Genomic DNA, 20,352 nt, shown 5'->3' on the forward strand with positions numbered 1-20,352 from the left:
TAGCAGCCGGTAACCTGCAATTGTGGGCCACATAAGTCATTTCCCCTTAAGCAAACCTCTTCTCCCTTAAGTTGTGTTTGTCAGGGCATTTGATGGCAGCAACAGAAAGTAAAACTATGAAACTCTAAACCCGGGTAAGCCCAACCTAGTCCCTGAAGTTCCTGAATAGAACAAAAGACTGTCCCCTGAGTAAGCTGGACATGTGTCTTCCTGCCTGAAGACTTTCAGAGTAGGATTTTTTCTGCTCTCAGCTCCCTGGCTGGAAAGCTCACCATATCATCAGCTCTCCTGGGTCTCAGGCCACAGACTCACGGTCGGAACAGTTCAGAGCAGTGTAGGCAATTTGACATCCTGAATCTCCACCATGGCCAATCTCCTTGTAAATCTTAGGACTATACCCTTGAGCCTCTGTGTCTAATCCTTACAGAAAACTGCTTTAAGCCATACACCAGTAGATGTGCCCTGTTGAATCTGCTTCTGAACTCAGGCTTTGGGGCTAAGACAAATCAGGAAACACTGTCTGTACTACTGTGCAGACAAGGGCTCTGGTTAACAAGAGTGCGCCATTGGGATGCTCCATATCAGTGCTTGGGAGGGGTTGGTCAGCTGTGGCATGGCTGAGCTAACATATTTTGTTTCCTTTTTAAATTCTTTGGTTCTTTTTGTGTGAAGGTCAGAGGACAATTTTCAGGATTTGGTCCTTTCTTTATTATGTGTGGGTTATAGAGATCAAACTCAAATCATCTAGCTTGTTGGCAACTGCCTTTACCTGCTGAGCCATCTATCTGACCACCAGCCCTCCCTCTCTCTCCCTCTCTCTTTTTTAATAGTCAGCATCCCACTGGATGGAAATAAGCAAGATGATGTGGAAGAGAATCAGCTCAGACACCAGGAGACCAACTCTTAGGGCACTAAGGTGATGACGAAGAGAGTGGAGAGGAGAGACAGCTAGACAGGGACAAAAGAGATGCAGAGCATCAGGTTAACACTGATGCATCTGCCCCTGGAGACAGACTGATGCAGGGATAAAATGACAGCAGCCAGCTCTGGTGTGAAGAGTGGAGGGGACTCAAGAATGTGGTCAGTAAGGTCAGCGATGTCCATGTTGACATGACACCCTAGACTTAGAGGACTCAAAACACCCTCCACGTCAACCACATCTGGGAACTCTTCAATAATACGGTCAGGACTATCAGGGCTGGTGGTCAAGTTCATAAGGACCATGACCTTCCTATAGCTGGTTTTCCCTCATTGTTAAGTCACTCTTTAAACAAATATGTTTAGGAACGTATTAGGTTATGAAAATAAACATACTGGTAAGTCACATAATTTAAACACTAGACCCTCCCACTGCCCATCCCTTGCTAGTCTAGCCACCATGTGGAGTTTACTCACCACATCTGGGCCACATAATATAGATGGCAGCAGAAGGCATGCTCCCCACTGGCTGTGTCTCTCTGAGCTACTACTGAGAGTTGAAGCAACTTTTGCAAGTGAGTGCATTTGACTATTTTTGGGTCTGTGATCCCACTATAAATAAGGGAGTGCCATAGTGAAGACACTCCTAAGTTCCCAGCAAGGTTCTCCCTTTCCTAGATCCCAGGATACGTACTCCTCTGTCCGCACAGTCTTCCTGGCCCAACTGATGGAAAATACACTAAGCAGTAAGAACACAGCCAAGGTGAGGAAGGTACCAGCTAATTGAATGGGGTCATGAGTTACGTTTATTAAAAAGGTGACTCATTAGAATCCAGGAATAAGCCTCTGGCATGAGCCAAAAAAACTCTGGGCTAGTGTTCAGCTAAGGGTGAAGCCAGAAACTCAGTGCCCTGAAAAGCCCTCCTCCCTACCCTCTGAAGAACCCCAAGCAAGCTGCTGCAGGTTCTTCCCCATCCCCAGAGCCCTGCATGCCTGCTGGGCACATTGCTGGGCTCCTTTATGAGTGAGTTTCCTGTTACTGTCATTTTCAATTTCTCTCACCATCCTACCATGTCTCATAGCCACGCTGACCCCAGGTTCAGCCCCCAAGCACGGAACGGCTGACTGGAAACTGCCTCTCCAGTCGCCTTAGTTGTGCAATCTAATGGCACCAAAAGACAGAGGACAGGATTGGAAGGCGAAAGCTCCAGCTCAAGGCTTAGAGCTCCATGTACCACTGCTGGACTGGAGTAAGGGCTTCATCACCCCTGAGCCTTGCTTTTCATATTCTTACAGTGGGAAAACTGATAGAAGCCACTTACAGCTGTGTGCTACCCACTGAGGGAGCAATAATACACACTCATGCACATCCACGACTTCACTTGGAATAAGCTGTCTGAAGACAACGGCTGTGTTTGTCAAACGTCTGCATCCTACAACACCTGCCCCTTGTAAATGCTCGTGAAATGCTCGTGAAACGTGATGGTTGTGTAACATGAGCAAAGCTCCCCCCCCCCCAAAAAAAGCATGAACTACTTGAGGTGTTACATGTCAGGGGACACTGCGAGCACAGCAGCATTTGTGATTCGTGTAGTGTGTCATCCAGCCCTGGGTCTTCAACGGCTGCCTCATCAGATTCTGTCTCCAAACACATAGCTCAGGCCCAGGCAATCTCACTGCTTGTGTAGAATAAACTCCCTGAAAGGAATCAACCTCACCAAGTCTAAAAGCAGCCCAATGCTGCTGCTAAGGTCCACTTCCTTTTTCTTTGTTTTGAAAACTAAACCGCACTTGTGGTGTTCGACGGCTACTGTGAAAAGCAGGGAAGCCCATAGGGTTTGTCACAACCATGGCTTAGCATGTCACAATACTCACTCCACGCACTGTGGTTCCGTGTGAATCTTACCTGTAGCTTTTGAAAACACTCAAGAAATCCAAGGCCTGACGAGTAAATGGAGGACAAATCAGGCCATCAGAACTTCACCAAGTGGTTCTCCTTGGCTTAGCAAATACTCCCCAAGCGCTCACTCCACTCAGTACCAGGCCCTGGGCAGAACACCCACATTTTGAAAAACAAACGACACAGACTCTCCTACAAAGAATTTATGTGTAAACATAACCACTAACGAATTCCACTGCTTTATGTATTATTCATTTGGGACGGTCCCACTCCATTAGCTAAGCTGGTACTTGCTATGAGGACCAGGGTGACCTTGAACTTGGACAATCCTCCTGACTTTCTGTCCAAGTTCCTGGGATGGCAGTGACTTAAAACCGCTGGGTTAAGTGAGAGAGCCCCAGGGTAGCCCCCTAGGAACCATGGCTTCAGGTAACAGGTTAAAAATTAATTAATGTGGTTCGGATAGGACAGAGGCCCATCCCCATGCAGGGCATAACTTCTGTTACTGTGAATCTGGCGCATCAGAGAGTCCGCCCACTGAAGAGCAGAATTAGCACTGGGGTTCTGGTGTTGGCTCTGTTTCCCTGAAATAACTTCCTTTCACGTTTCTCAGGGCATCCTGGAGAGTGGGGAAGGGCACTAGTGGGTGGGCACAGAGGGGGCTCCCTCAGAGGCTCATTCAGGGACACCCCACTTGGCCATGCAGAAATCAAGGGTCTCTCCTGGGCTCACTGTAGGTCCTCTTGGAATGCATGTCACATGAATTCTGGTGCTGCAGCTCTTTTCCCATTAGGTAAGAGTTGTGTCCCAGTATGAGGAACATAAAAGTATGGTCTACTTACTTTTTGAAAGAAAGTTTAAAAAAAAAAAAAGAAGAAGAAGAAACAGTATGTCTTCACACATTGCCACCTAACATGGATCCTCTCTCTTGTCCCCAGTAAATGTACATTGCGCCCCATTCCAACTCAACAATAGCCTTGTGTTTCCTCCCGTGAGTGGCAGCTGTCCTTCAAAGCCCATCCACCCACTGCTTGGCTTCTCCTTGCAGTCAGAGGAAATCCCACTTTCAGAGGGCGGGGACTCTCTACCTCCGTATGCTTTCACACACTCACTTTTCATCATTAGCCCGGGAATAATTGTTGTTTCTTACATATGCTGGAGTCAGACAGGCTTTGCTCAAAGAAACCCATCTTATTTATATCTCTATTAAATGGAAAAAATATATACTTTGGAATAAGGTGATATGATTTACTAATTCAATTTGTCTCTAGATGTATTTCAGATGCCTTTCTTTGTTTTGTTTGAGATAAATCTTTGAAATGGGAAACTTTAAACAATGCAGCAGTCTTTTGTTCTTGGAATTGTGTCTAAGATAGGAGCGGACTAATAGTCACAGTAAAGCAAAGACAACACCCACTGAGTGGCTGCCACAGTCTAGCCACTGCTGGTATCCCTCTTTGGTCCTGCCACACTTTGCACACTGGCTTCCATCACTGCTTCTAAGTGTGGACAGACATTGCTTCCAGCATCTTAGAGTGGGACACACTTCATAACTTCACAGACATGCTCATTCTGGGCAAGTCATAGTGAATACTCACAGGTTAATTAAAGCCTTCCTTGGGTGCCCTTCCAGACACACTGACAAGCATTAACAGGCTTCCGAGGTTGCCTGCAAGCATGTGGGCTGTCTCCCAGGTGAGGTAGAGCTATGACCCAGGAAATCATCTGACGCCTGTTCCGTGGTGTTCAAATACAAAGAGCATAAGGTAGAAGGTGAATGGTCTCCCCCAAACAGAATATGCTGCTGGCAGCAATGCACAAGGCCCATCCAAACAGCATAGCTAGACTCATCAAAAATACCAGGCATGAATATTCCCTCTGGATACTGGGGGAGGCTTTCAATAAACACCATCCAGCACATGATCAGATATACATGCATTCAATGTACAGGTGGACAATTCAGGGTACAGATGCACTAAACAGGGTTCTTTTGGTATTTGTTTTCTTTATGGATAGCATATAATATGAGTGTATTTTTTTCCACCCAACTCCACAGATTTGAAGGCATAGTCGGGAAAGGCTGTACATGAGTGTGGAGAGCCGTACTGTTGAAAACTGTGGCTGTTGGGACCCTCTGAAAGGACTTCACAGCTTTCTTCGCACTTTAGACACAGAGACAAAATAGAGAGCAGAAAATGATTAGAAGTACTTACATTACTATGTACATGTATAAACATTAATATCTGTGTACACACATATGTGCACATGTATGTACATACATGCATATTTTTCACACATATGTGCTGTGGGATAACCATCCTGTATGCTGTGAATATGTTTTATTCCCATTGGATAATAAAGAAGCTGCTTTCGCCAATAACCAGGCAGAATAATGCTAGGTGGGAAAACTAAACTGAAAATACAGGGAAGAAGGAGGGTGGAGTCTGGGAGATGCCAGCTGGCAGACGGTGCATCAAGATGTATGAGACCACAGGTAAAGCCATGAGCTACGCGACAGTGCACAGATCAGTAGAAATGTGTTAATTTAAAGGTAGGAGCTAGTTAGTAATACACCTGAGCAATAGATCAAACAGTTTGTAATTAATATTACATCTCTGAGTGATTATTTAGAAGCTGATGTGGGATGGGGCTACATGTCTAGAACTCCAGTGACCTTTCCAGAACAGACTGGAAACATCCCTGCATGGTCTCTGAGTAGTATAGCCCAGCATCAACACTTTCTAGCTGGTGACTCCTTGCTCTGAAAAATTTGTAACACCATAGACTGGACAAGAGTTCTTAGAAGCCTTCTATGCTCTTTAGTCTTTTCCTTGGGGTGGGGTGGTCTTAGACTCTAGGAAACACTACCTCTTTTCTCCCTCTACACTTTGAGACCATGTTGGGCACGGTCCTCCAGAGCAGGGGAGAGGTTGAGAAATTGGCCTGAGAATCTTTAAGGGTCCTTCCATTGAACCCTGAAGACCTTTCTTCCTCTGAGATATCCCCCAATCTAACCCAAACTAATGCAGACTTTCAACTGTGGTGGCTCCTTGAGTCCCAAGGAACATCTCTGTTCTGAAGAATCTGGAACACCCTTCCACAGGCTGCTGACCCATGCAGACCGCTGGCCTATTTTTCAGTGCTTTTCTGTTTCATCTTTCTTGAAGATGGCATGGTAGGTCCAGTATTTGTGGATCTTGCAAGTTTTATGATTTTACTGACTTCCTTGGAGTTGAGCTCATTGGAAGCATTAGCAAACAACATAGAGACAGCTTACTGTATTCCTTCCCCATTCAATGAACAAAGTCTGCATTCAATATTTCTCCCAAAGGAAAAAAAATGCTTGGAGCACCTTTTGCTCATAAATTAGACTTGATTTTTCCCCATCTCTCCATTTTTGCAATTGGCATTCCCTTTGGCACTGTTGTAAGTATCTGATCAGAATTGCCAATACAAGCTACCAACCTACTCCACTGACAGTATATCCACACAACTCTCTCCTTCCCTTCAGGACTTACTCTCGGAAGGAGCTGACCACAAACCCATTAGGCGTCCCAACAAACAGTATACAATGGTACCCAGGTCATTTATACCTTTCTCCACTATGCCTCAGTGTCTTCACTATAAAACAAGGTTAACCTAGATCAATCTTCAATACCCTTTCAGCCTTGTAATTCTGTGAATGTGGAACTTATTCAGAGAAGCAGATGGTCTGTGAAGATTGCTTAGTGGGTAAAGTGTTGGCTACACAAGTGTGTGGACCTGAGCTTGGGTCCCCAGAACCCAAGTTGGACGATGAAAGTTGGACACACTGGCATGCACCTGTAATCCCAGTGCTGAAGTGGGTAGAAACATGGATTTCTGGAGCTCACTGCTAGCAGGTCTAGCCAAACCAGCTGACCATTCAGGGCAATTCTACAACCAGAATGCTTTTTCCAATACCTTGCTGGTGTGGTTCAGCATGATCATCTTCTTCTGCAGATTTGTACAGCTACCTCCATGGACACAAAGGTCAGAAAGCCCTGGTCATGAGTCTCTGAGCTCCAAAGAGCAGAGGCAGATGCTCTTGGAAGAGCATACACAATCCTTTGTGAACCAGACGGGGCTAACTAGTCCTTACATCTTATGTCCCATGAACCTCTTTTCTCTCTTATATTGAAAAAGTCACCTCTTAACATCACCTTTAAGGATGTGGAGACCCGTTGCCTGCAATTAGTCAGCCCACACACAGAGCAGGACTTAGCTGGGTATCAGAGCACACATGGCATGGCATCCCACACCAAGCAGAGGATTCTCTGCCTGGTTCTGGGCTCCTGGAGCAGGAGTGATCACATGACACTCATCCAAACAGGAAACCATTCAGCAGGAGAGACTGCTGGAAACCATCTTGCATCAATTGATCTATGACCTAAGCCAAGGCTTTCCCATGCAAAGTGCAGGGAATGGTGCATTGCTTATTTGTGGACAATATCACAAATTATAGAATCTCCACAACTGCAAACATGATCACAGAATTGGCCTGAAGACCATACAGGACGTGGTTAAAGCATACAAAAGACACTCCCCCACCAAAGTCCCGCCCCCTCCATCACCTTCCTCCTGCTTCTTTGACTGCCCCTTCTCGGTCTCTTTCCCTGGCCTTCCTCTCTCTAATGGGCTGGAGTTCCAAGAAGCTCTATCCTAGGACTTAACTCCTTTTAATCTCATTCAACACCCTCTTTCTAGGCCACAGGATCAATCCCTCAGGCTTAACAAAACCATGAAATCTTTGTCTTCAGGGCACACCCACTTCAGACCTTCACACTTGCTCCACACACAACTGTCTTCTCAGGGTCAGACTTCCCAAGCTCAGCACACCCAAACTGAAGCCATGATCTGTTCCCATTGTCCTCTCTCAAATGTATGTTCTCCCTTCAGTGTCTCCATGGCCCTAAAGTGCCTCCATCCATCCAAGTCCTTGGTTCAGAAACCTGGAGCTCATGCTCAGTATCCCCATCTCCCCGACCTAATAAAAGCCAAGGACCACTTATTTGGTTCTCAAATAATTCTTGTGTTTTGTTTTGTTTTGTTTTTCAAGACAGGGTTTCTCTGTATTGCTTTCACGCCTGTCCTGGCACTCACTCTGTAGACCAGGCTGGCCTGGAACTCAGAGAGATCTGCCTGCCTCTGCCTCTCGAGTGCTGGGATCAAAAATTCTTTAGTGTGTTCTCTCCACCTGTCTCCACTGCTTCTAACTCCTGTCTCTGTGCCCTGGAGAGAGGAGCTTCTCCAGTCCTTTGACTCTTCTCACTTCACACCTAATGTATCTCCTAAAAGAAGGCCTGAGAAACATTCACCAGATACTTTGTAGCGTGACATAACTCACTTAAAACTTTCCCTGGGCTCCTATTGCTTTTGAGATTGTATTCCAAAACCTTAAAGAGACATTAGTGCTTATCCTTCTCCAGCACCTTCAGATTAAGCTCCTTCCTACATCTTGGCCTCCCTACCTGCCTTTTCCCCTTGTTTGAGAACAATTCCTTCTGCAGCTCCTTAGACCCCCACACCCACACAGACATACACATGCCCACGCATGAGTGCACGCGCACGCGCGCGCGCGCACACACACACACACACACACACACACACACACGAGATGGTGCACACGCACACAAGCACATGCATGCATATATGCACACACACACTCCCTTTTGCCTGCTTCCTGCCCATTGTTTAAGCTCAGTTTAAATTCTATTTCATCAAGGAGCTCTTCCATGAGCACTTAGGCTTTTAAGGATACTACTTACTCAATATACAGGTGTCCCGCTTTAACTGGTGGCTTTTTAATGCCCATGTTTGGGGGAAGTGGATTAAGTCTTGAGTGAACATGGCACTGTTGACATAAGAATGGCCATGTCAAGGGCCTTAATTAATGCCTCAGGTCTGCGTAAAGGGCAACCCTTTCTCTGTGTGAATCCCAGAAGCATGGCAAAGCCTTTCTCTGGTCCAAGCACAAGTGTGTACAAAAGACTGAATAGTATGTCAAAAGCCAGCAACCACAGCTTCCTCCTCCAGGGTGACTGCAACCTGAGATTGTTCCCCTACAGAGATCTCCATGAACACCAGCTTATACTCCTCCCCTTGTATTGTATATAATAAATGTGCTGAGTGTTTCGGTTACAGAGTAGGTGCCCTCCATCAGGGTGAACACAATCCACCCACTGCCAGCTTTTCTGCATGTGTATCTGTAGTTTATTCATTCCCAAGTTGACCCAATCAGGTTTCCTGAACCAAACCACGCAGGATGAGTCACACTTTCCCCCAGAACAGTGCCCGCAAAGGCTACAGCAGACAGCTATGTGTTAACTGTTGTACCACAAGATTCAAGGCATGCTATGGTTCGTTATAGATTTTTAATAACTGATACATAACTGAAAATGTAGGAAGAGAGAGATGCTAAGAACTGTTCATGCCCCAGTAACCTGACTGTTCCTTCTCATTCTTGATGGGGGCATAGCAGGGATAGTAAAGAAATGAGGAAGGACCAGACAAGAGGAAGAAGACGGAAGGATGCCTAAGGAAACAAAAGGACTGGCACATGTTGCTTTGGGATAACTTGAAACATGAACAACAGGACGTCAGCGTTTTAGGAAAGTTAGTGAGAAAACCCGGGTGCAGGAAGACAAACACCACATGTTCTCTCTCATATCTGGGTCTTAGCTTCCAATTTTTATATATGTATGTGGATGTGGGAGTGATGTGTATTGAGGCCAGGAAGCTAGGCCATGAGAGGAGGGGATAAAAAGAGGTCTGGGAGATGGGGTGGACAGTAGAGAACACATGTGTTTAGAAAGGAAAGAGGTTACCATCAGGGGCACAAAGCTTTAAGAAGTGATGGATGTGCAGAGGAGATGGAGTTGGGTAGAGGAGGGTCATCCCAAACTAAGGGTTATAAAAAAGGCAAATCAATTAAAAGATATGAGTTAAAAATTAGAAGTTCCCTTCATGGGTGAATAAAACCACCCCCGGAAGATAGAGTATCAATGCCAGGGGTGGGCTACTTTCCTATGAGGGCTTCATCAGTGAGACCCCTGAAGCACCCCTCCCCAAAACAAAATGGGCTCCTGTCACTGCTCTTGGTTGCCTGTCAGAACGACATAGTAAGACTGGTCACTGAAGATGCTGTAGCTTTGATTAGAACTGAGCTGGAAGCATTCTTCCTGCTGGCTACTTTTGGTAATGCTGGAATGCTGGGAGTGAAAAGCTATCAAAGCTCTTATCCAACTGTGGACCTAGTATTCTATCATACTGACTTGCTGGGAAAGATGTACCCATTGGTACAATAGTGGCATAGCTTGCATAGGTGTAACCAAGCACTTTCTGATTGAGTGCATTCCCTGCCCCAGAGGGAACTGATGCCTGGTACTATAAACCTGGTCAAAAGCCTGTGGCTGGGGAGGTCATAGACTCTAGTGTGGAAAGTATCACCATTGTTCTGCTGAATGGACACATTGTATCCATCAAGTTGAATTAGAAATATCCATGCTCACAGATTAGTACTGCCCAAAGCTTTGGTCAAAACAGTTTCAGAGAGGCAGTGGGTAGTGGTTATTGCAATACTCTCTCTACCAACACCTTAATCAAACCACAAAAGGTAAATTCCTTTATTGCATGGGTTACAGAAAGGGAAATCGGAATCCCTCAGAGCCCAGTGTGAAAATATCACCCTCTGAGAAACTTCCTTATTCACTGAGAAAGCCACTTTGAAATCAGTTTCCTGGTGGGAGTCGGTGCCATAGTTGAGAACTATGTAAAACCCATAACTTAGGGGTAATTAATCACGCCTGAGTAATTCAGACTAGATATGTTTTTTCAGTTAAATCATTATTTTTCATGTGACACCAAGTTTCTTTCCACCTAATGCATTTCAGACACTGGTACTTCATTTTCTCCTGGTTCTCAATGTCCTCTGCTGGTCTTGTATTTTGGTAAACAGGCACAAACCTGACATGCTCCATAGGAACAGGGACAATCCAGACGTAAATAAGTGAAATAAAATCCCTGGACATCTCAGAGATTGCGGTCATTGAAACAGTTGCCCACAGGATGCCTTTAATGGAGACATTTATGATTCAGGATGAAAATGTAGCATTGATATCACTGTGCAAACCAGGGCAGTTTTGCTAAAATGCTCAAAACAAATGGATGGCTGTCTTAATAATGCACAAACTTCTAAAGATAAGCTGAAAGGTGGCCAGTGCCCTTTTTACAATGTATCCATCCATACAGTTGTTGCTATAAACTCGGTGGATTAACCTATGTGGTCACCCACAGTAGAAAAATACAAGCTAATGATTTCCCTCTGAGGATCCCTCTGAGAAACAGTGCAGAAGGATGATGGACATGTTCATTACTACAAGACAAAGTGAGAAAACAGAGATGTCTTTTTAATAATAGCATGTTCCAGAACAAGGCTTGTATAGGCTATACAAAATAAATAACTTCAGACATCACACTAACATCAAAGGACAGTTTCCCGATTACTCACATCAGTGTCGGGTCCCTTATCTGCACCCGGACAGGAGAATGTAACAAATTCATGGCACCTCTTATGGACCACAAAACAGCAAACTGAGGAGAGAAAAGAAAATGAAAATTAGAAGGGTCTAGATTTCGCAAACCAAATGGTGAGATGTCATTTTTATCTTCAGCACAGACAGAATCTCACAGCAACGCAAAGACATTTTGTCCCCAAATTAACAGCATCTTATTTCAATTAAGCTTGTAGATAATACCACAAAATGCTAAGGGAAGCTAATCTGTAACCCCTCAACCCTAAAGTTGAGGGAAAGGAGATCCTAAGTTTATGAGATACTGTCTCAAGATAAAACCTAGGAATATAAATGGAATATATTCTGCATTGTCCTATACCACTACACACATACACACACATACACACACACACACACACACACACACACACACACACACACACACACGAATAGAAACATTATACCCTGTAGGTTAAATAAAAATAACTACAAAAGACATTAACTGATGCTAAATACAGAAGTATCCTAAGTATGAGTTAGAAGACCCAGGTTTAATTCCCATCACCCATGTATCAGCTCACAAACCATTTGTGACTCTTTTTCTAAAGGATCAGTGTGTAGTGAGATATTCACTTTGTCTGTCCCTGTGGCACAGATCACACCCATTGGGGGTGGGGACAGAGGCAGATGTTACCTGGGGGAACTGTCTGAGGAAGGGGCTCTGGGAGCTCCCTTGTTTACAGCACAGGGACAGGACAACATCCAGAGGCATCCTTGGGACCAGGAACCTGCTGGTGTTCATCTGTCTATGTTGTGAGTTATTTCTCCCTGAATAAACATCTATTCAGTCTATTTGTTTCTCCTGATCCTTATTAACTCTCATTATCTCAATGCTTACTTTTAGCCTCTGTGGGTACTACACACATGTGGTACACAAACATACATGCAGGCAAAATACTGATATACATAAATTAAAAAATATTTTTTAAGAAGATATAAATTCAATCTATAGAAAACACCCAATCTATAGAAGAGCAGTTGGAATGCATTCTAACACTTTCTTGTAACTGCCTATGACAGACACTGTCCCCAAGGTAGAAGAGTCTTTGCACATCTAGAAAAATTATTGAGAGATATTGCTAAGCCCAGTAACAATTTCATAACTAACCCTGAAGATGAGTCAATAAAATAATTTAATTGTTAGAAATGAATACTAATCCCTACGAGGTCTTTGTATATGGTTTAATATAGAGGATACAGAAGTGATCTGTTTATTCTTTTCTTCAGAGCTTGGAGTGGTGCTCACCAAGTACCCTCTGCTGTTGTACTGTGTCAAACAACAAAAATAAATAAGCAATACTAAAAATGCTAAATAAATAGTATGTAGCCTAAAGTATTGGGGAAGTCACAAAGTTTTATACATTTTATAGTTTGCATGTATGTTTAGTCCAAAACACACATTGATAAAATCTGGCTGCCATTCTACATGGAGAAGGGACTTCAGGAAAGTGACTGGGAAATGAAAACTTGTCCCTTGTAGGTTAGATTTATACCTTTATAAAAGGTCAAGTTCGGGGCTAGATGTAATGGCTCAGAAGGTAAAGGAGCTTGCCTTAAAACCCGATAACCTCAGCTAGATCTAGGACACCCATATGGTGGAAGGAATGAAATGACCCCAGAAGGTTGTCCTCCACTTCCAGATGCATACTGTGGTGTGAGCACGTGTGCCCACACACACGCATACATACACACCACAAAAGGAAACGCAGTAAGAAGCACAAGGTTATGCTCCTTTGTGCCTTGAACTTTTTACCCTCCCTCATCTGGATCATCGTTTTCCTTCCTTCTAGAGGAAAAAGCCACAAGGTGCCTATCAGCCTAGCACTGTGACCTTGGACTTTCACTATCCAGAACTGTGAGAAAATAAAGTGTTATTTATAAACTGTCCAGCATGTCGTGTTTTGTTACAGCAGCAGAAAGGAACTAATATGCAGTGCAAGGAAGGTTAGAGCTTCCTGATTCTTGGCTCATGCACTGTCTTCTTGCACAATGACAACACAGCCTCCTGCATCTGCGTTAGTGGCTGAAGAAAATGGAAGGTGAGAAAAGACTGCAGGTTTGCTGAGAACCGAAACCCCAGGAGAATACACACATGTACCCAGCCAAGTACTAAGAATTCTTAAGAGAGTCAGTAGTGGCCAGGAAGAAATTCAGTATCCTTTTGCTGGGTCCTGGAAACCACAGAAAGATCTCAAAGAGAAACTTGAATGAAAGGGATGCTTCAGAGGCAGAGGCACAGAAGAAAACAATGTAACAGATTGAGGGCTAAAGCCGAGCTAGGAGTCTCTTATGTCTGAAAGCAACTGCCCATCATTATTTAGACTAAAATGAGTAAGACTTGCAGCAGAGGGATTGGACCTTCAGACTGACCAAAGAATGTCATCTACCAGGTGACCTGATGTGTGTGAGTGGGTATCTTATCTTGTTCTATCCTTCATGTGTATTATCACAGTGAAGCTTCATATCGACACTATGTAATGCACTTCAGTATCCACAGATGTAGACGGAAAAACATTGCATATCTAGTCAACTTTAAACACAAGGTGAGTATTTATCAATGAGAGAGAAATGCAGGCAGGGGAAACCCTCATGGGGATAGGTGGACAGACGAGTGGACGGAGATCTTGCCTAAGGTCACCCACCTACAATGTAGTGGAGCCAGGATTCATACTAAGTTTGCTTGATTCCATCGCCTGTTTTACTTTCAGTGTCAAATCTGCTGCTAGCATCCATGGCAGTGGGACAAAAGGATAGACATCTGTAGCATCCTGGGAGGTTGTTTCAGGGATCTCAACTTGGGTGACGTCAGGATTCTTGACTTCGGCACAGAAAGGAATTTTAGGATGAAGCCGGGTTGGTGTTCCTTGGGATTTTTACATGTATTTAACCTTATGGGTTAATGAACAGGGGTTGATGGGAAGGGTGAGGCACCTGTGCATGTTATGGGCTTCTCCAGAGAAAGCACATACATGTTTTTGTAACAGCCTTATATATGACTTTGGTGGCTTCCGAAGTCATATCTCAGATTGTTGCTAAGGAACACTTTCTTTTGAGCAAAAGATAGTATTACAGCAGAAACAGTAAAATCCAAGGTCACAAGGTTGCAGGGGTTGCAGAAATTGTTTCTTATTCTAAAGAAAAGCGTCTAGTCTTGTCTGTGAGATTCTCCAAAAATTTCAGGTTTACATCTGGGAAGAGTAAGGTCATATACAATTTGGCCTTAAGTAAGCTTCATTGCTGTTTTAATGTTATTTAAAATATCTCTATGTAGACAAGGTCCATGGCATTTTTGTTTGTTTGTTTGTTTTGTTTTTAAATTGTGCTGGGTCTCTTGACTCTTGGCAGGCAAGGGATTCAACAAGAATCTTAGCATGGGAGCCTTCTTCCCTTTTCCATTTCCCCTTCATTTGCTCTGCCTTTCTATTCTGCCTCAACAGGATTTTGGAGACAAAAAGGATATTAGAGCTGGTAACACCATGGCTTATTCAGGTCATGAGTACAAAGGATCCATGACAAAAATATGTTTATGCATATTCACATAAATACTCATGTATCTACAGAAATAGAGAGTGGAAATATAGGTATGCCATACTTGATAAATAAGAAGGGATAATGAACTGTTTTCTTTCTGAATTTCTTAGGTCATAATACAACACAGTGTAAAAAAAAATATGCACATAAAACAAACAAAACAAAATCCAACTGAAAATGCATGCTTGGCAAGGACCAAAACCAAAGCTGACTGTGTGAGTGGGAACCATCCTCAAGGTTCACAACTGGAGGGCTCTTGCCGTGAATAGCCTTTCAGAGCTGAGACTGCTGTAGTGACGAAGGACCCTCCTGGGTTATGCTATCTGCCTCGCCCAGCATGCATGCCCTCACTACATGTTCCTGCAGGAGGTGAGTGTGGGGCTGGAATCAATCAATCAGTGGGCAGTGCTGAGGAAATCAACCAATTAGTGGGCAGTGTTGAGCTCCTCCAAGCCTTGAGAGACGTGCTTCCATATTGCTTCTGCCAAAGGCATCTTGATTGGTAATGATGGGTAATAAGGCAGCAATGCAGAGACCCACTTGGATATGCTCACTTCCCGACACCTGGCACAAAGGCATATTTTACCTACTGAAATTATTGGATCACTTACTAAAGGGAAAAGGATTACAGGGTGTAGAATTTATTATGAAGATGGACGTTTTGGGGGTAAGGAAGCATTTTGATGTCCTACTGACTTGTGCCAATGTTTGCGTCTTCCACTTTCTTTTGTAAGCATCTGCACAACTAGGTGAACATTTTTAATATCTATGTATCCAGCTCCTTTGGAAGAACACTGTGTCTTTGCTATCTGTCATATCTACCTACATCTGCACACTGATACCAGTGATACCAGTGCATTGGCACCAGCTGAAGTATTCCTAAAATACACTTCAAGAAAATTCTTACTTCAAATAGATCCCTAAGAATCAAGTGCTCACTGCCCTCTAAAATTTGCAAGGGCAGCTAAGTCCTTACTTCCAAATTACTTCCTTCTCCTACCCTATCTTAGCTGCCCTTGTCTCAAGCTGCGTCAATGTAAGCTTCTCATTTCAGTGAACACTTCCAACAGGAGACAGACAGACAGTCCCCAGTGTCCAGGGTTATCAGGGATGTATGAATTATCTGGGGCATAGAGATCTTACGCCCACTTGCACTTTGAACATTCATTGGGTAGCATTCGTATCTAGCATGCACAAGTCCCTAGGTTCAGCCCCCATCACCAGATACACTAGGTATGGTGGTACACACTTATAATCCCAGAATATGGGAAGGGGGCATAAGACAGGCAGATCAGAAGTTCAGTGTCATCCTTGACTACAGAGTAAGTTCGAGGCCAACAAGGAGCTAGAGGAGACGTTGTCTCAAAAAAGAACAACCCAGGCATGTTCTCCTAAATCACAGCACACAGCATGTCTGTACCTTAGTAAGAAAGAAAGCTCTCCTCTCCGCCCCCCACCATCTCCTCTAGAGAGGGGCCAAGAAGGAGAACAGAGGGGTTGGACTGACTGGCTGGACACAGCATTTGCCTGGGAAAAGCTGCCCTAGAAAATGTTCATAATGACTAGACATTCCAAAACTCACAGATGGCTGCCTGAGACCTTTGCTTCCAAGCTGCAAACTGAATTGGTAAAGCATGTTTTGTAGGGCAACATAGTCCAAGCATCAGAGATGAAGCGGGGCTGTTGCAGAGAGAAGTACAGACAGAGAAGGCCTAATGATTGCACCAGGCTTATGTGGAGATTTTCTCGGGTTTAAAATTAAGAGCTTCTATTTTATTTTAAAATCTAAAGGAATTCATCTGACCATGTAACATGGGGTACAGAGGGAGGGTAAGGAGAACTGGGAAGAAAGTGAAATCTGGGGTACCAGTCACATGGCTCCACATCAATAGCTTCCCAGCTTTGGAGGCAAGTAACTTCAAGGCTGCCACCACTCAGCCTGAAGGAAGTGAAGACAACTATCTCTTCCTCCAAGTTGGCTTTCAAGAAACACGAGCCATCCAGAAAGACTGAGTTGAAGCATTATTTCACTTACTGTGGGTTATTTGTATCTGTATAATCAAAGGAGAAGTGGAGTGTGTGTGTGTGTGTGTGTGTGTGCATGCACGTGTGTGTGTGCATGTGTGTGGTGTGTGTTTATGAGGGGGACATGCATGTGTTGCACATGCCTGTGCATGTGGAGGTCAGAAGTTGATGCCATCCTCTCTCATTCTCCATCATATTTATTTCCCAGATAGTCTTTTGCTTTACCTGGATAGCACCAATTTGGCAACACTAGCTGTTCTGTAAGCTCCAAGGATCCTGCTACCTCCACCTTCACAGCGCTGGGTCTACAAGAGGCTACCACCACATATGGCTTTTTACTCATGTGCTCGGGACCCAAACAGAGATTGCCACACTTGTCAAGCAAGTGCTGCCCCTGCTGAGTCATCTCCCTAGTTACTGGGGGCACAAAGTAAATCCTCATTCTACCATTTTCTAAGCACACAATGACTTTCCTGTAACCTTCCCTGTGGATGATGGGCTTCCCAACAGAGATTGATGGACCCACCACAATGCAGTAATGAAGCATTGCCACAGAAAGGAATCCAGTCCACAGGCCTGGCCGTGAGGCTCCTCAGCATGACCTGGCTTTGCCATGGAGAATGCTCAGTCTGGAGATCCCTGTCAATGGCTAACATCACCCAACAGAAATTGAGGAGTGTATTCCTCATCTGCCAAAAGTACCTGACAGGAATAGAACAAATAACAGTGACCTAATTTTCAGTCAGAGACTCATTTTAAATATTCAAATAAAAAACTGGAGTGTTTTGCTAGAGTGCCGTGTTGACATTAACAATGGTTCTCGGTCATGTGCTTTTAGTTTAAGGAGATCAAAAGTCAACAAAGGGCATATGGTAAACCAAACAGGGTGAGAGAAACCTTCCCTTCTGACACTGTTCCCCCTATGAATCTGGTAAAAATTAACTTGACTATAGGACTTTCGATCCATTAGAGACACACCGGGACAGGTGGGGATACTGTTTGCTAGAGTGACTGACCCCAAGCAAGGGGCAAGTTCAAAGGCTTCCCCACATTCCACTTATGTGGAGAAATTTACCCCCGAAGGGATATGGTAAGTTGATGCGCTTAATACAGGAATGAAACGCAGTGGAGCCCTGCCTGTTAAACAGCTACATCTTCCTTGGGAGCCTCACAAACATGGCCACACACAGCCCACCGTCTGCGCAACACATCTGTGCCTAGGTGAACCACTCAACCGAAAATAATGCGTATGCATTAGGAAGGGAACCGGGCAGGGAGGGAGAGGAGGAGGGACAGGACAAAGGTTGGAAATGGAATGAGAAAGAAGAAGGGGAAGGGGAAGAGCTATGTGGTGTTCGAATGTCACTGTCACTGGCCCCCATAAGCTCACAGGGAGTGGCACTGTCAGGAGGTGTGGCCTTGTTGAAGTAGGTGTGGCCTTATTGGAGGAAGTGCATCACTGCAGGGGGCAGGCTTTGAGGTCTCTTTGTTTGAGCTTCCCTCAGTGTGATAGACAACTTCCTGTTGCCTGCAAGATGTAGGATTCCAGGTCCAGCTGCAGCACCATGGCTGCCTGTATGCCACCATGTATGTCCCACCACGCCGAGAACGGAATGAACCTCTAACCAGCAAGCCATCTAATTGAATATTTTCCTTTATAAGAGTCATGGTGTCTATTCACAGCAACAGAAACCCTAAGACAGGAAGGAAGGAGAGCTGACAGGTGCTGCCCGACAAGAATGCAGAGAAACTAGAACCTATATGCACGGCGGATGGAAATTCAAAGAAATACAACTTCCCAGGAAAAGGTTTGGAGGCACCCCAACATTAAGTGTAGAATTAGCATATGACCCAGATATTCCATTCCTAGATACAGCCTCAAAATAACTGGAAGGCAGAACTCACCAAATGTCCATTATTCCTGTAGACAAAAGGTGGAAATGACCCAAATGTGTAACTGAGATGGAGTGGTTGCAGTCTGGTGCTGTGTAGTCCTAGGGAAGAATGCAGCTCTGAAACATGCAACCGAGTGAGTCCACTCATCACAGAGGAAACAGAAAAGATGCTATCAGGGCGGGGGTGGATCGGGGGCAAAGTGAGTGCCAGAGTTGTTAACCTGGAAGGGTGGTACATGCCTGTAACTGCAGCATGGGGAAGGGTAGAGACAGGTTCATCTCTGGGCTCCCTGCCAATCTGATCAGACAGAATGCAGAGCCCAGGATGGATGTCCCTGTCACAAATAACAATTAATAATAATAATAAGTCATTATTAATCAATAATAATAATTAGGAGAATGATAGAGGTAGACACTTGATATCAACAAACATATACATATCTACTGGATATGTATACCTGAAAACACACACATATATATGTATACACACACACACACACACACACACTATCTCTCTCTCATGAGGATACCAGGGACTGGAGATAGAGCAAATTGGGAGTCAATGTATAGTGAATACATAGTTCCTATTTAAAAAATTATTTTAAGCTCTGGAAATGGAGAGTGGTGGTGGTTACAGAACACTGTAGATATATTTAATGCCACTGGAGCATACATTTAGAAAACTTTAAATGGTAAAAATTCATAAAAACATGTTTTATTACATTAAAACGTGTTTAACCCAAGAGCAATATTTATAAAATTGTAAATAATAATTATTGTGAAGTAGGTTACACAGAAATCATAGTAAGATTTAGCCTTGTAGTCGTATTTACATGGGCTTTTGTGATATTTACATTCATAATTCTTAGTCAAAGATCAAGAAAAAATAGTTTTCTTTATTCATTAAAATTCTCAGTGCCAGTGCCAGAACTGAGTGAAACCACAGGGACAGTTCACACTGACTCACACAAATACACAGCTGTGGAGGACAGTTCACACTGACTCACACAAATACACACACAGCTGTGGAGGACAGTTCACACTGACTCACACAACTGCACACCTGTGGAGGACAGTTCACACTGACTCACACAACTGCACAGCTGTGGAAGACAGTTCACACTGACTCACACAACTGCACACCTGTGGAGGACAGTACACGTTTCCCCAACACTCCCAGTACACTTGTGATGGTAAAGGCCAACAACAATGACAGAAACAGGTACTCTCATTGTGTCTGGGGCTTGTTAAGCAACAATTAACATCTTTACCACTGGGTCTATACACAAGATGGGAGAGCCCTACTTATGCCTGATGCCAACTGTCGTGGGGAGGATACATGATGTCATGGATCACTTTGTCCTTCTTCAAAACATAATTTCATTTCCTTTCATTCTCAAGTCCAGATACTTTCAAATTCAGGCAAAAAAAAATATGTACAATGGAACACAGGCATAATAATCTCTTATTATCCAAAATTTGTAGGGGAGGG

At 44.1% G+C, this 20,352-nt stretch overlaps 1 protein-coding gene across 2 annotated transcripts in view; it reads right to left on the reverse strand.

Moving 5' to 3' along the window:
* Positions 1-20,352, reverse strand: part of Prkca (protein kinase C alpha) — a 369,460-nt gene that overhangs the window by 208,408 nt on the left and 140,700 nt on the right. For both annotated transcript variants that reach the window (XM_051179526.1, XM_051179531.1), the window contains exon 3: positions 11,346-11,428. In XM_051179526.1, the coding sequence (XP_051035483.1) occupies positions 11,346-11,428 (83 nt within the window). The remainder of the gene's footprint in view (positions 1-11,345; positions 11,429-20,352) is intronic.

This window comes from Phodopus roborovskii, unplaced genomic scaffold (assembly GCF_943737965.1).
Source record: "Phodopus roborovskii unplaced genomic scaffold, PHOROB, whole genome shotgun sequence".
In the NCBI taxonomy this organism is placed as follows: Eukaryota; Metazoa; Chordata; class Mammalia; order Rodentia; family Cricetidae; genus Phodopus; species Phodopus roborovskii.